The 16,707-nt window shown below is 36.3% G+C and overlaps 1 protein-coding gene across 2 annotated transcripts in view; it reads right to left on the reverse strand.

The window, feature by feature from the left end:
* The window catches only part of LOC131078906 (uncharacterized), a 336,457-nt gene that overhangs the window by 301,157 nt on the left and 18,593 nt on the right, over positions 1 to 16,707 (reverse strand). For both annotated transcript variants that reach the window (XM_058016735.2, XM_058016736.2), the window contains exons 5-9: positions 9,548 to 9,642; positions 9,321 to 9,438; positions 8,973 to 9,074; positions 8,682 to 8,876; positions 8,383 to 8,543 (exon numbers count right to left, since the gene is read on the reverse strand). In XM_058016735.2, coding sequence (XP_057872718.2) covers positions 8,383 to 8,543; positions 8,682 to 8,876; positions 8,973 to 9,074; positions 9,321 to 9,438; positions 9,548 to 9,642 — 671 coding nt within the window. The remainder of the gene's footprint in view (positions 1 to 8,382; positions 8,544 to 8,681; positions 8,877 to 8,972; positions 9,075 to 9,320; positions 9,439 to 9,547; positions 9,643 to 16,707) is intronic.

Raw genomic sequence — 16,707 nt, forward strand, 5'->3', positions numbered from 1 at the left:
TTTAAGAATCTAAAACTTGTTTCATGTACCCTTTATTAAATAAACCTTAAAGACACAATAACATTATTGAGTAGAAGCTAATTTAATCACATACACAAGTATACATCGATCACATAATTATAAATGCAAATTATAGTTTAAGGAAATAGCACACTTAGATATTTAAATATTGTCAAATGTATACAAAACTCAAGGAATATGAAATCCATGACATCAAATGTTACAAAAAAATATCAAAAAAATAGCTAGAAGTCTATGGCTCAAAGGAGCCTGCATCCCTCCTATGAAGGCATCTAAGGTAGGTCCCACTAACTAGTGGGGGTTTGAGAGTGGAGAAGCTAATGAGTTTGAGGGGTAGCAACGATAAGTTGGACAATGTTAATGCATAATAGCTTTGGTAAGATAAATGATTGAATGAGAGATAAATGAAGTCTCTCATTCAATCATTTATCATATCGATAACTATGATAAAACCATCAAGCAATTAATTTATCCTTGATAGCCATTCTATATTTGCATATGGGCAATCTATTGATAAACACACTATGTATCTTCCTCATGTTCATCTATCTAATGAATCCAGTATTTAGATGAATATCAATTAAACATAAATAATGATGACACCGATTAATATATACCGAATTGAATATATATTATATCGGGTTACATATAATATTATATCAGAGCGCATATAATATATATCGGGTTATCGGAATGCATATCGGGTGGCAATGTATTAGTCATCGATAGTTATCGGTGTGTTAGTCTACACTGATAGTTATCGGTTGTCAAGGCTAACACACCGATAACTATCGACTGTTAGCATTGACAGCCACCAATATACTATCGGTTGTTAGTGTTGGGTTAATACACCGATGAACTTCGGTTATAATCACCGATTGGCATTTACCGTAACATGCTTTTGTTAGTATAAACAAAAAGGTACGATCAAGTAATGTCTTGATCGGTCATGACCGATCAAGGCATTGCTTGACCGTGCCTTCTTTGTCATATACTTATAGTAAGTAGCATTCTTGAGATAGGACATAGAAAATATTAAATGCTCCTCTCATCTGCCACAAGCAAGAAGATAGTTAGATATATACAATAAGAAATTAAATAATACAAAATTAGATAATAGAATTATAACTTGCATATTGAATGTAAATTGAACATCATTTACAGACAAGGTGTTAAATGTGAGAAAAAAGAGAGTGAAGAGTGAAAAATGATCTTTGCTTTGAGTGAAATGATCTTTTTAGGGGCATTTTAGGGTTTTTGGATGCAATTTTTTTTGAAAAAAAATGTCAAAAATGATATGTTTTTGTTATTTTTTTAGATTTAAAAAAAATGACACTGGCCGAGTTTGGGCATCGGAACCGGTTGGGTCCAAACTGAGTCCACAAGTCCTAAGTCTCGGTGAGTCATGCTCTGGACTCAGACGAGCCCGAGCCTGGGCCCCTAGGACTCACCCAGGGTCACCTAGCTTGAGATTTGCCAAGTCCAAGCAAGTCGTGGCGAGTCTCGAAACTAGACTCTATAGGAACATCTATGTTGATGATTAAGAGAGTTCTCAAAATAAGAACTTTTCAAGGCTATAATAATTTAAGATTCCATATGTTATATTCTTGATTTGGTAGTTGTATTATATGTATGCATTGTACATAATTTTGTCTTTATGTACAAAATAAGTGTTCTTTCTTAATTTACAACCTAGCCATAATCCCCTATTACACTAATGTAGAATTAATAAAGAGCACTTAATCTAGGAAAGGAAGAAATTATAGAAACAAAATAAATTAATGGTACTACTATTGCACATGGAGTTCAGATTTTCAGTTCGTGGGAGGTAGTATGGACTCAGTAGTGGGTGAAAAAACAAGTTGTTTAATACAGTGTGCTATTGAGAATTTTCTTTCATTAATTCTCATATGTGCTTCTGCAAAAGTGTGCATGCGAGAAGGATGTTTTAGCTTATAACACAAATGAATAAAATAGTTGCTATGTTGCATACACATCAAAAGAAGAAAATATTTACCATATATTCCATATAGATAGATAGATAGATAGATAGATAGATATTGACATTCAAGCATAAACTGAGAATTAAATCTTTCAAGAACAGCAACAGTAATCAAAAAGTTCCTGGATTCTGCAATATAATCTATTTAATAAACAATGATGTTTACAATATCCTCATTAATAAACCATAGGAAATAGATTGCACTTGATCATCTCACAGTAGTATTGCATCAGAATCACAGAGGAATCGATAAATTCATGAAGGGAATGACTCAGCCGCTATAGTTTGGTTAGTACCTATACAAAGATATAGTGCATGCGTTAGAAGTCGCAGGAAACCTAATCATTTGGAGGGAATTTAGAACTGTTCCAAACAAGGGTCGTGCAGTAATGTGATACTGAAGGGATTGGCATGGTTAAAGAACATGGGTATGCATCAAGTTCCTAAAGCTGTGCAAATAACTCTTGCCACACAAACCTGAATACTACCACAGATTCTGGAACCCGTATAGATGTTCAACCTTATATTATAATTTATAACCACGAACTCCCAAACTCTACTTCCTTCAATAACCGGCTCACTCCAATGGATGCTTGAGAGTTGTGCACACAACTCGTGTCTAGGTGATTTTGAACAATGACCACCAATCAAATATTTGAATATATGATTCCACAGCAATATATAACTTCCTTCTAGCGGCACAAAATAATATTGTTTGATGGAAATATTGGGCGCTAATGTTTCCTTTGAGATGAATTCTTTATTTCTCAATATCTAACCTTCGGAAAGTGGTTTCAAAAATACATCAAGTTCCACACCAAGTCTTATTAAAAAATATATTCTTCTGCAAAGGCAATCGCTCTCAAGTGATATAATGCTTGGCACAATAGGAAGAGCGGGCAAATTATATTTGATTCCAATTCACGACATTCACAATTAAATCTTATTCACCAAGATATCAACTCCACGACATTATAAAATTATTCAAAATCACACATACGCTTATGGAAAATAGAACAATTCAAAATACGGTAGACCAATATAGAATTTATAACTTGCTCAAGCACATTTCCCAAGGCATACACTTGCAACATAAAAAATACTAAATACATCAAATATATGCATTTTGACGCCAATACCTGACTTAGGAAATAAAATATGACTTAGGATAAATGATATTATTTTTTCCTCCTAAATCGTTCCACCCAAAAATAATCAGTGAAATAATTAAATATCAAACTTTAGGATAAATTAATAATATTTAATTAAGCAATTATAAATCAACCACTGATCGGTGCCAAATCAACCATGTGAACTGAAGTGCAGAAAACACTAATCTAAACTGGATTGGAGCTCAGCTCAAGACTGCCAAAAATAGCACTGCCTGTCATGAAAACAACTCCGAAAAACATGCTCATTGAACCCTGAGAATGAGCTCAGAAAACCTAGTAAAACCTCAAAATCCAGTCAACTGCCACCAACTTACTAAAAATAGTAAGTTCAGAAACCACTTCAGGACAAGATGCATGTTATACCTCTGTAAAGTTCTCAAAAAACCCATAAGGAATCCACAATGAGAATCGAAGAATCCCTACCAGATCATCATCAATTTGCTCTTGCAGAACTCCACAAAATTAGGAAACCCTAATTCCTCATCCCAGTCAACCTACGGGTTTCTGGAATAGGCTAATGGGCCACTGGTTACTTCCTATTGAGAAGGGGACATTACATCTTTACTTGCTGTCATGAAATCAGATGGTGGGCAAACAATGTTTTCAACTTCTATAATGTGTTTATTGACCCATACTTGGTTGTCCTCGATGCATTGCTCATGTGTTATTAGTGGACTACTGAATGTATTAAAGAAATCAAAATTATGATCTCCTGAAGTGTCTTTGTTATCTTCAACAAGCTCTAACCTCTGATGCTGAAAGTCATATGCTGCCTTACCATTCCAAATGTGTTTTTTGCCTCCAACCACAACCATGGTGAAATCATCATGACGAACCAAACATTATCATACTGTAAAACCCTATGGGTAGGCAATCTTCTCGTCCCTGCAATCAGCATCTTCTCGTCCCTACAATCAGCTCTCTAAAGAAAAATGCCTCATATAACTTCAGCAAGCAATCCTCCATTGCAAGCATATGAATGAGACCAGTGAAATCTATCTCACTACATGACCATGCATTATCACAAGATGATTTCTAACCAATGAATTGTAGAGATGTCTTATGCGAAGGAATATAGATGGAATCCACATTCCCATGTAGCTGGTCAATCAGAGTAGGGTTTGCAAACTCCATGAAGGCATCTTCCTCCACCTTGTGGCTGCCATGAAGACCCATGCGCTCCTCACTTGAGGCTGTAATTGTTGCTTCTTGCTTGTTCATATCCTCTTGTGGCGAGTGAACATGCGAACATGGCTTTATCTTCCTTAGAGCTTCCACATTCTTGGGTAGAAGTCCAAACTTCTAGACATGATAGCTGAATTTTGTCTTTTCCATGTTCATTTGTAGTCTGCAAGCTGCAAGTAAAAGTTTCCTCTTTCTTCTCCATCCTTTCTTCAATGGTGACTTCTATGTTTTTTTTCTTTCAAGAATGTTCCTCCTAGCTGCAACTCCTTACTCTTCTCATTCATTTCAATTTCTAACTTGTTTTTAATACTTAATTCATCATGCTTAAGAATCAAATCCCTCTTGAACTTGCCCTTCTTTTGACTCTGATTGAGATTTTGATTCAAAATTCATTTCTTTTCTTTTTCTTATGTAATACCTATCAAAAGATTCGATAGCCTTAACCTCCTTAGGCTCACTTAAATATTCATCAAAAATTATGATAACCTCCTCATTCACAAGAATAGTCAACCTTGAAAAATTTCGATATTCCTAAAATGTCAGAAGATTATTCCTCTTTTGATATTTGTTATACCACTTGGCAATTTTAGTGGCAGCAATTTCATTTTCCTGTTCTTCCATTTCTATAATCATCTCTAACATCTACCTTTCCTCAATTTTTGTAAACAACCTCAACATTCCAAAAGCTGGCAGGATTTTGCCTCTAATACCACTACAAGGTCCTAGCTAAATCTGGCCAATTTTTTTAGTTTTTGTTGTTTGACATTTCGTCAAACACTTGGAATGCAGAGCACTATAATATAATCTATTCAATAAACAATGAAGTTTACAATACCCTCATTAATAAATCATAGGAAACAGATTGCACCTACTCATCTCATAGTAGTATTGCATCAGAATCACAAAGGGATCGATAAGCTCATGAAGGGAATGGCTCAGCCGCTATAGTTTGGTTAGTGTACCGATACAAAGATATAGTGCCTGCCTTGGAAGTCGTGAGGCACCTAATCATTCGCAGGGAATTTAGAACTATTCCAAACAAGGGTTGTGCTTCGTCTCAAAGTCTTGTGATACTAAAGGAATTGGCATGGATAAAGAACATGGGTATGCGTCCAGTTCCTAAAGTTGTGCGAATAACTCTTGCCACACAAACCTGAATACTACCACCGATTCTAGAACCCATATAGATGTTCAGCCTTATATTATAACCATGAACTCCCAGACTCTACTTCCTTCAATAGTTGGCTCACTCCAATGGATGCTGGAGAGTTGCACACACAACCCGTGACTGGGTGATTTGGAACAATGACCATCAATCAAATATTTGACTATATGATTCCATGACAATATATAACTTCCTTCTAGTGGCACAAATAATATGGTTTGATGGAAATATTGGGCGCTAATGTTTCCTTTGAGATGAATTCTTTATTTCTCAATATCTAACCTTAGGAAAGCGGTTCCAAAAATACATCGGGTTCCACACCAAGTCTTCTTATAAAATATATTCTTCCACAAAGGCAATCGCTCTCAAGTGATATAATGATTGGCACCATAGGAAGAGTGAGCAAATTATATTAGATTCCAATTCACGACATTCACAATTAAACCTTATTCACCAAGATATCAACTCCACGACTTTATAAAAAATTATTCAGAATCGCACATACTCTTATGGAAAATAGAACAATTCAAAATACAGCAAACCAATATAGAATTTATAACTTGCTCAAGCCCACAAGCAGTCAGCTCCAAATCATAAAAATATTCATCGGAAGATAATATCAGGCAATATTGATTATTAATATCTGCAAATATCTTATTTCTGAAACAAAATTGATCCTTACAAATTTGTCTTCGGAGGAAGACATACAAATTTGTCTTCGGAGGAAGACTCTGTCACGAATCCGCTCCCAAGAAGAACTAGGGTTTCGTCCAGCCCTTCTATCAATCTGCTGAAGGTTTGCATCCTCAAAGATTCAGCTAATGCAAAGCATTAGACAAATTCCTCAAATCAAAATCCGTAAGCATGTCCAAAATGAAGCCCCAAATTGCCTTTTATAAAGACTCCACGAGAAGCTTCCAGAAGCCCTTTCATATTTCCCTCACTTTTAAATTTAGTTTTGCAAATGGGAAATAATAATAATAAAGTGACTCATTTTATTATTCTTTGTTGACATAAAAAGTCACTTTAATTACTCTATTAAATAATTAAATTAAGTTCTCATTAACTTTGATATAATTTAACAGCTTAAAACTTAATTATTTAATTGACTTTTTAATGTCCCAAAAAGGGGACACTGCATTCCAATTCTTACATCTCCAACATCTAGTGCAGTAACTACTAGTTTTGGCATGTTGGTTGATGTCACGATTGTTGAGCCTGATGCATACATCGAATTTGTTGGTAAAAGAGTTATTGAACAAGAATTAAACTAGATGGTAGATGATGAAGATCAAATATCTGATTCTTTATTTGATTTTGCAATGTGAGATAACTTGTTCCACAAGCTCTTTTAAAAAATGTTTCGAGCGAGAATAGAAATGTACATATATAGCGATTGACAAAGTCAAAATAATCCATTTCATTTTATTATAAGATCCCCAAAAAGAAGTCTTGATCCCTTGAGAATTGTTTTTTTTAAAGGGCAGGGGGTGGATCCAAATAAATTATGTAGAGGATTTTTAGTTTTTTTTAATTTTGTAAATAAATGTATTTATACTATAAATAATGTATCTGTATCTAATATATGATATTTTTCATTATTAATCTATTTACACTAAAAAAATTATTCATAGCAAATACATGAAAACGAAATTCATTTATAGATAGGGAAAAAATAATTGAATTTAAAACTTACACATTAGAATTCCAACTCAAAAAAATAGATATTAATTAATTTACTAACAGTAACAATGATTACAATGGGGTGTTATTGTTAAGTCTTTAAGTTAGGCATGAGGTCCCCCATTTGTGACCTCACTGGTTCATAGACCCAAGTCAAAACCATTTATCCCTTTTACTAAAAAAAATGCATTTTTATGTTTCTATGGAGATCTGTTTGAATGAAAACTTTTTCACTAAGCTCTATATATTAAATTTGTACATATAGAATAGTCTCCTAATCTATCGTATCAAAAAAGTGACAATATTAGTTTTATGAACTTATGCAAACCCACATGAAAAATAGTATCATTATATATAACATCAAAAAATCGCTCGTTCTTGCCATCCCTGCCCAAAAAACTAGGGGGAGCCACACCTATTATATTAGATAAAAATAGCCATATTTTAAAACGTTGTACAAGGATTTAATCTTTCTTTAGGTTGTGTTAGGTGTCATTTTGTCACAACGTTTTATTATTTATTTGAAATCTTGTTTTCCCTAAGTTGTAGGTGAAATTTAATAACTATCAACATTATGGAAAAATATGGTGGCACTAAATTTTTATCCTACAACTAATTTTGACTTTTGACTCATGCCACTTGTACACACAATAAAGGAATAGTGGCCCTATTTTCTTCTTGTATTCCTCTATTTAGTCCACTTAATTTGCAAAAGTTGTCTCATGTTGAACAATCTTCATTAATATTTATGTGAATAATTTACACACTATCTCCATATGTCTTCTTTTTTACACGTTGGTACCTTGTGGAAAAATTGCTGTTAATTTTAACACAGCTTTCTTGTCCCCTAATAAAGGCTTTCCCTACTTACAAAGATCGTGCCTCAATTTATAGCTTAAAGTGTCATTGTGCATTGTATTAATTGCCAACAAGAGAAGACTTCCCACTCAAACAATGCCATCAGAGAAAGATTCCCCCACTCAAACAATGCAAATGGGAGCTAACAACCTAGCAATTCATTGCTTGTGGTTAGTCTTTCTTATTTTTATGCTTTATTATATAAAGACAGGTGATTCCCTATGCAAAAGCACATTCATTCATTTAGAATATACCAAAAAAGATGTCTGACAAAAAAGAGTAGATCATAAATATACCTTGCCCTTTTCTGTTGTTCAACTAGTACTTTACAGGCATACTGCCACCAGGATTTAGCATTGGCATGGACCCCCACAAGAGGCCTGTAGTGAGCATACTTTAAGCGACGATTGAAGGCTGAAATATTCTCAGCCAGCTTCAACATGTCCCGATATTCTGCCTGTAAAGAAAAGAACCTTAGACCATTATTGAAAAGAGAATTAATGCAAAGTCAAGAAAACACAAACCAATATGGTCCATTCATTGAAGGAAACCACAGAAACAAACCTACAAAAAAACAATTAGAAAAATTCCTTACCTGTGACAAGCATAAAGTAACATCATCCAAGTTCACAATTGCTTTTTGTAGTGGTTGGTCCACATTTCTTGAATCTATAGATCCAAGTTTCACATATCTTGCATCCCCACGTATAGGTTGCAAGAGATAACTATGGTCTTGGGAAGCACAGCACTTAGATATTGATTCTTCTGTCTTGACTCCAGGTTCAAAAATCTTGAGAGAAATAATTGTTAATATATAGTAGAGTAAAAGAAAATGATATCTTTGGAGAAAAGGTGAAATTTTTTCCTCACTTGATCAAAATAATACCTGACTCCACTCTGAAGGTAGCAAATCTTCCCAAGGTTTACCAATCTCCCATGGCTTTACATCAGAATCAAAGTAAACAGCCAACCGCTCAAGCTCTACAGACTGTATGAAATTATGAATAATGTGAAGAAAGGATTCTTAGCACAAAAAATTCATTCTGATTGTTCCTATCATTGGCAATCCGCCACCATATAATTGGATTAAGCATGAAGAAAGCTAGACAGAGACTGGCAATTACACAAATATATACAAATAATCTGCCAAAGTTTATAAATCATAAGACTTCATGATAATAAGAAGTATTTATATCTTCATTTTCCTTCAGATATCCAAAAAAATGAAACCTACCTTCTGTATATATTCCAATGCCCCACCAGTAATGAAAGTTTCTTTTCCATCCTCACCAACAGTTACTGAAGCAAGTTTCTCCAATGTCATTCCTGCTGCAAATGGATGTCCAGGATTGCTAGAAGAAAAACTTTGTCAGATATATTATCAATACGGATGACATGAATAAGTAGATAGATGAGTGTATACATAAAAGATCAAACAGTTAAGAAAAGCAATAAACCAACCTTTCAGTGTCCTCATATCTGACATGGATATTTGTAATAGCAAGCTTGATATTCCCTATGACTGTATTAATTAGAGATCCCAGCCATGATGTATTCTGAAAAAAATATGTCACAAACAACAAAAGAATATGTACTCACTCTCTCTTGCTGAAGCAGCTACAAGATGATCCTCTGGAAATAAAACTAAATTTTGATATATATAAATAATTTCATCCATATTCGTCTCCATGCTGACAAACTCTTTGCAATGTAAACTAATACCCTCAAAAAGGTTCATCAGTTTGTATATTAAAAAAGGTCGCATGTAATCTAATTAATTAAAACAAAAGCAAAGTTAATCAACATTAATATCCTCTTGCTGCTCAATAATACCAAACTCCATACGTATGGCATGCTTTGCAAAAAAGGTAGGTTTTCAGCCCATTCTGCAACAGTCCAGCATGCTTTTCTTGAAAGATATTTTAAAATCTTTTTTCTTGTAACACAAAAAGCTGAAACCATAGTTGAAAAAGCTTGTGATTATTCACAGGACTCATGAGTAATCAGAGTTGTAATGCCTGATGAGTAACTTGCAGAAAAACTCGGCAGCAAGTTTTTAATAAACTCACTATGATTTTGATCAAAAAACTCACCATTACAAACCAAAAAATTGTGTTACTCATGACGGGGGTAAAACTTCAGCTGCCTAAAATAAAAAAATGAAAATGCAGCTTCATTCACACAGTTTTGATACCGTGCAGGTTTAGGGTCTGTGAAACCTAAAGACAGCAGTCAGGAATCTCTATTTAGATTTTAACTACACATTATGCAATTTCTTATCTTCCGCATTTAGATTTTTTAGATTTTAAAAGCAAAGAAATGCTGTGTAGGTTTCATCTATTGCAATGTTGCAAAATTTAGCGGCTATAAAAGCTAAGCTTTCATCCCCTTTAGACATCCAAACAACTTTAAAAGTAAAACTCGACATTTTTCAATAATAGAATCAAACCATCATCAGTTGTCCCCAACAAAAGGTATATGTAACTCCAGCTCACTACAACCAAACTGATAATCAATGATTTCAGAATGTCTTCATTACATATTTTCAAGAGGAGAAGACATTTTCTTTACCTTAAACGAAAACTACATATGTATTCAAATATTAAACCTTCCACCTTGAATTTTATCCATTCACATTGCATTGGTATAGCATTTAGATTTTTAAATATGCTTTGCTTGAATTTTTTCAAAAAAATCCAATAACAAACAATAAATTGTTACTGAAGCACTGATTTTTTTTTAATTCAAGCTACTAAGTAACGTATTTATGCTTTTTTTCTATTTTCGTAAACATTTTTCCAACACGAATATGACTTCCACAAATAGGAGAATTATGTGATGTCCCCAAACAAGACTTCGTCAAGTAGTGTTAATATTGAGAAACATCCTTGTATTACCTTTATAATAAAGTGATGCAATTGAAACCAAATGGTTTGATGACGATCTGATGAAGAATCTGAAGCAGTCAGAAATGCATATGTTAATGAAGAAAGTATAAGAAATGGTTAAGAAAGCAAACCAATCATTATACGAGCCAATGGATTAAGGAATACATTATACATCAACCAGTGTCTTTATTGATAAAAGGAGTGCGATCTAGTAAGACCTTGTAATACATGTTTAAGAAGATTACTAATGCAGTAACTACCATTACCAATGAACAAGCCAAGCAATCAAAGGGAATGAGCTGGCGACCAGATTAGTTAGGCATTGATCATAATAGCAAGGGGGATGAAGAGATGACAAGTAAAGTCATTTAGAAGGACATGATCATTAAGAATAAACCTTTCCATTGGAGGGACATGACTTTTAATATTAGACTTATTCAATACATATAGAAGGACGTATGGACTTGTTGGTGTCTGTTTTATCATCTACCAAACATTAGGATAGGATACCCGAAGGTATTCTATCCTCTCCTGAAAAATCACTACTGATTCCAAGGTCTATATGTGCGAACAAGCGACTTTAGTGGAATAGCTTCTTGGGTAGTGTATGCTGAAATTTTCAAGGGGGACTTACGTTTAACAAGTATTCTTGAACTGCTGGACTCAAATGGATTTAGCAATTTTTAGGCTCTTCTTCTGTTTTTTATTTTTTGGGGGGATTTTCTAGGATTTAGACTTTCAAAAGAAAGGGAAAAAGAGATAGGGTTTAGGGAGGCTAATCTAATCCTACGAATTTCGGAGACGGCATCAACTAAGTGCTTTCGAGAAACCAAACCTTGCTTCGCCACACTAGGGACAACTACACAAGGCCGGTGCAATCTTCAATGGGTTGTGCTTATGATCGAGATGTTGGGATGCACAGGGGATGGGCTCAGACTAACTTTGCACGATAGAATGGAAATCATCCATTTACCAAAAGTATGAGCGGAAATACACCATCAATTGACACTTATCAAATCCTTCATTCAAATTAACAACAATGAAAGCAAATCTAAATTAATTTTAACTAAGTGTTGAGGCAATTGAAACCATGCAAATCATTCAAATAATAGAGATTACAAAGCAGTGCACATGCAATATATTATCTGGAAATGACCTTAAGCAACAATACATCAAAAACCTCACCCTTTTCAAATGAGGGGAGGCAACCTTATATAGTTTCTCAAAAATAACTGAATGGCCGAGATCAAACAGTGATCAAGGGCCAAGATTGAAAGTCCTAAACCCTAATTACGGTTTCCCGAAATACTATCAGTTCAAGCAAATGAAAGAGTGACAAGTGGCACAGCTGCTAATTTTACTGAGGTGAGTGGCCACTTTCCTCTTTCAAAGATTCAACGTATCTGGACACCACGAGCTTGACCTCCTCTATGGTGACACTTGGCAAACCGCCAATTTGGAAATCGACGAAATCCACCTCGTCGGCGCACGTAGCAAGGATGCCTTCCCACTTCACTGCCTGGGTGAGGAAGTTGTCATCGATGGAAAGGAAGTTTGCAATCTTAGAAAGATCGCCTTTGTCAATCATCCTTGAATCTCTGAAGAAGCTTGTCTAAATCCTGGCTCTCAGGTTCTCTACTTGTAAATGCTTCTCCCTTAGGCTTTCCTTCTGCCAGATCTCTGACGCCACCCGGAATACCTTGCCCAGGATCTCTCTAACCCTTGCCTCTGTCTCAAAACACTTGGTCTCGGATTTCTTCAGGACTTCAATCCGAGTGACTAGAGCATAGTACCACGTGCCGAAGTCGTACCCGTCTCCTGTTTGTATGATGCCTGCATCCACTAAGCTCTTCTTTGACATGCCTCGAATAACCTTTAGGTGAGGGAGTATTTCATTCTGAATTTCATCCACTTCTTCCCAATTGTATGATAGATCCTGGATACGATCAATCAACAAAGAAGTTGCCTCATGCGCTGATACTAAGTTTTCTACCAGGGTGTCAGCACGTATCACAACATCTGAAATCCACTCCTTTTTCTTGAGCGTATGATCCCTTCATCTCATCATAGTCCTTCATTGATCCCTGCTGAAGAGGCTATGGTGGAGTAGCTGGGACTTCATGGTTGAGTGGGCTGGTAAGATGGAGAACATACTTCCTCCACTGCTGGTTCTCTTCCACCACTTCCTTTCTCTTTTCTTTCTCATGAGCCAGCCTTGTCTTTAGAACATTACAGGAGTCGTCAAAATATTGGACCTCCTGGTCTTGGGTAGGCTTACCCATGTCTATGGTGGTGATCTTGTAGTCATCTGTGGTGACGTTGTCCCTAGTCTTCCCTTCTTTGGGCACTGCTATCTGAACTGTCCTGAATCCGGCACTATCTCTCTAAATCAGGGAGAACTTCCTGGCTGGTTTGGGCGGTTTAGCTGCAGCGGGCTCATTCACCTTCTCCAGGAATGCTACGGTAGCCTCCTTGATTGAGTGGACCTCCTTGGGAACCTTGGCCTTTATTCTTGCTCTCAGCCAATTAGGAATGGTTGATTGTTCTAGAGTATTCCGATCAAACTCATCGTCTGCTTCTCCTGGGTTCGTTGGTATGCCATCCAAGAAAATTATAGGGGCTTCATCCTGCCCCCTGTGTGGAGTCCGAAAGACCTTTCCATCACCTCCTCAATTGGCTGAGAAAGCACTCTTACTTCATCATCACTCACATAGATGTTCATCTCTTGTTCCCCAATTGTACTCTGATCAGGCACAATGGAAGCAGCACTTAGAATGGAGTGACTTTCGCTAGATTCTCTTCTCTCAACTACAGCCCTTTTCCCTGTGCACTTTGTGGAGCTTCCACCCAACTCCTTTCTCTTTCAAGATCCAACACTTTCCAGATTCCGAGCATCATCGACAAAGGTATAGGGGTGGACGGACAGAGTATCATCCACTCCCATTAATTCATAAGTTAGAACCATACCTTTGGCCTTCAACTGTTTTGTCTTTTCAGATGCCCACCACCTTGAGTATTCAACCACTAACCTCATGAGGTCTACTACATCTGATTTTTCTCCCTCTATCCAATCTATCAAGACTAAAGGTTCATTCTTCATCTTCTCAAAACCCGGCCGCTGAAGTTCTTGGCTTTCTTCCACCTGATCGGCAACTTTGAACACTTTCGTTGCTCTCACCATACTTAAGAGGAATTCTTGACCAAAACCTCTTCTGGATCTCGAAACTATCGGCCGCATTAGCCCAGTAGTCTTCCAGATCTAGTCTGTGCTCAAACGTTGTCCCTTCGATCTTCTTTATCCTCTGGAATGGATCGAAATCTTTTCTTGCCTTGTATTGGTAAAAGGGATACCAGGCCAGTTCTTTCTCAGCGGTAGCTGCAACTTGTGATGATGGACATGTTTCCAGCCCATTACCAATTGTAAGTGAGGATGTGCCTGCCTTCTTCTGCTTATCCCTTTGAATCACTATATACTCCTCCAATTGTCTCACAACCTCGAGCAACACCACTCGGTTGGTAGGGTAAGCTGGAGGCTTGTATGGAGGACCAGAGAATCCCTGAATTCGAAGGTAAGTGAACTTTGGATATTGGATGTTACCAACACCCGAACCGACCGATGAAGTCCATAGACTCTTGAGAGAGCCTCTGGTGCAGGCCACCTTGAAGGGTTCGGGTAATGTGCATCAGGAAGGCATCATTCACCCTTTTGAAATGGAACTTTTCCTCCATATGGAGCTGGGGATAGCAATCATATACTGGGAATTGGTTCTCCTTGTTCCCAACTTCTCCTCTGCAAGTGAGACCTCTGTACCTGTAGGTCCTAGCTAAAGAATAGAACAAGTAAGAACTCATGAAGAAAGTCCTATTTGCCTCCAGATTCCTTAGCTGGCTGTCTAAACTATCGCTGATCATACGGGCCCAGTCTATCATTTTTACTCCATTGATTAATGAAATAATACATCTAGGGTTCGAATGGAGCTCCCTAAGGATTTCCTATTATTCTATTGAGCAAGACGATCATGTCCCCAATGTCCTCCTTGAAGTATGCTCGTACTAGGCTCTCTCTCTGGAGTTTAGGGGCGCCCTCCCTTGGCTTGTCTAACCAAAAATGATTAACTATGGCATCATATTCTTCCAGGTGATCATGGTATAGACTGTCAGCTTCATCCTTGGTCATATATACTGTGTTGTGGTACTCAGGGATCCTGAAGGCCTCTCTGATGGCCTCATCGCTGACATTCGCTAACACTCTTCCATTAGGTGCAACAAAATCCTTATTGGTGGGGTTGTAGTGTTTGGCACATTCAACTACTAGTTCATTGCATTGCATGGTGGGGAGGAAACCGGCAGCGTGCACGATACCACTCTTCATTATTTTCCGCGCAATGGTGGTAGGCACAAGGTTGTCCAGACCAAACATTCGCTTCTTAAACTCCCTCAGATTGATGTGTCTGAGGTTGGTGTTGCTGATGTTCTTCCACTTGGAAGTCATCCTTGACTCTGGAGGAGCATCTTTATCTACCTGGAACTTCATGGCGCTCAAGACCTGCAGATGAATGATAAAAACTTTAAGTTAGAAAAAATTCTACAGAATTTCGAAAAAAAATAACGAGGCCGCGAAATGGCCGTGTTGGAAAATTTTCATTTTTTCACTCGCATTACTTAGCCACAAAAGTTGAATTTTCGCCTCCAGACCTTCAGCCTTGAAGCTGGTTGAAGTGACTATCAAGTGTTTGAAACTTTCAAAAATTTTCATACTTAGCAAAAAAAAATTGAATTTTCACCTCCAAACCCTCAGCCTTGAAGCTGGTTGAAGTCCCCATCAAGTGTTAAAACTTTCGAAAAAATTTCATACTTTGCCAAAAAAAATGAATTTTCACCTCCAGACCCTCGGCCTTGAAGCTGGTTGAAGTCCCCATCAAGTGTTAAAATTTTCAAAAAATTTCATACTTAGCCAAAAAAATTGAATTTTCTTTCTCCAAAATCATTTATTAAATTCTAGAAAAATATTCAAAAAATTCACAATTTTAATTTTACCTCTGACTTGGCTAGACTTTTCTCCAAAATATTGAGAAAATTCAAAAAAGATGCCTTTCTCCAAAAATCTGTAAGCCTTCTGCCAAAATATTTATCCGACTTCCAGCAATATCTAGAATTTCCTCCAAATGATCTTCAAATTGACATACTTTACTAAGCTCTCCTTAGTAATTTTGAACTTCTTGGTGTAATAATGAATTTGATAATGAAGTATTTGTAGACAAGTTTTAAGAAAAACCCCTAAAATCATCCAACTCATACTTGCCATTTTGATTTAAGTTCGAAGATATTCATTATTCCTCCAATATTCCCTTTCAAAAAAACTTTCCATTTTGAATTAATATCTTAATAAATTTTTAATATTCCCTCAATATTCTCAAAAAAAACATTCCATTTTGGATTTATTTTGAGGCTTTTTTTAATTTATTTAGATATTTCTTCATTTTGGATTTAATTTTGAAATCTCTGTGGATTTTGTGACATCATGTTGACTTTGTTTGACCTTCCATGTGTAGGTTGATTTTTTTTTCGAACTTTATTTCCATCTTTTCCAAATTTTGGCGAATTTAGCCAACCTCTCCAAGGTATGGCGGACTTTGATGTTGACTCCTCCATGGCCTCCTTTACCTTGGTGGACTTTGTTGTTGACTCCTCCATGGCCTCCTTTACCTTGGTGGACTTTGTTGTTGACTCCTC

The sequence above is a fragment of the Cryptomeria japonica genome, chromosome 2 (genome assembly GCF_030272615.1).
Source record: "Cryptomeria japonica chromosome 2, Sugi_1.0, whole genome shotgun sequence".
Taxonomy (NCBI): domain Eukaryota; kingdom Viridiplantae; phylum Streptophyta; class Pinopsida; order Cupressales; family Cupressaceae; genus Cryptomeria; species Cryptomeria japonica.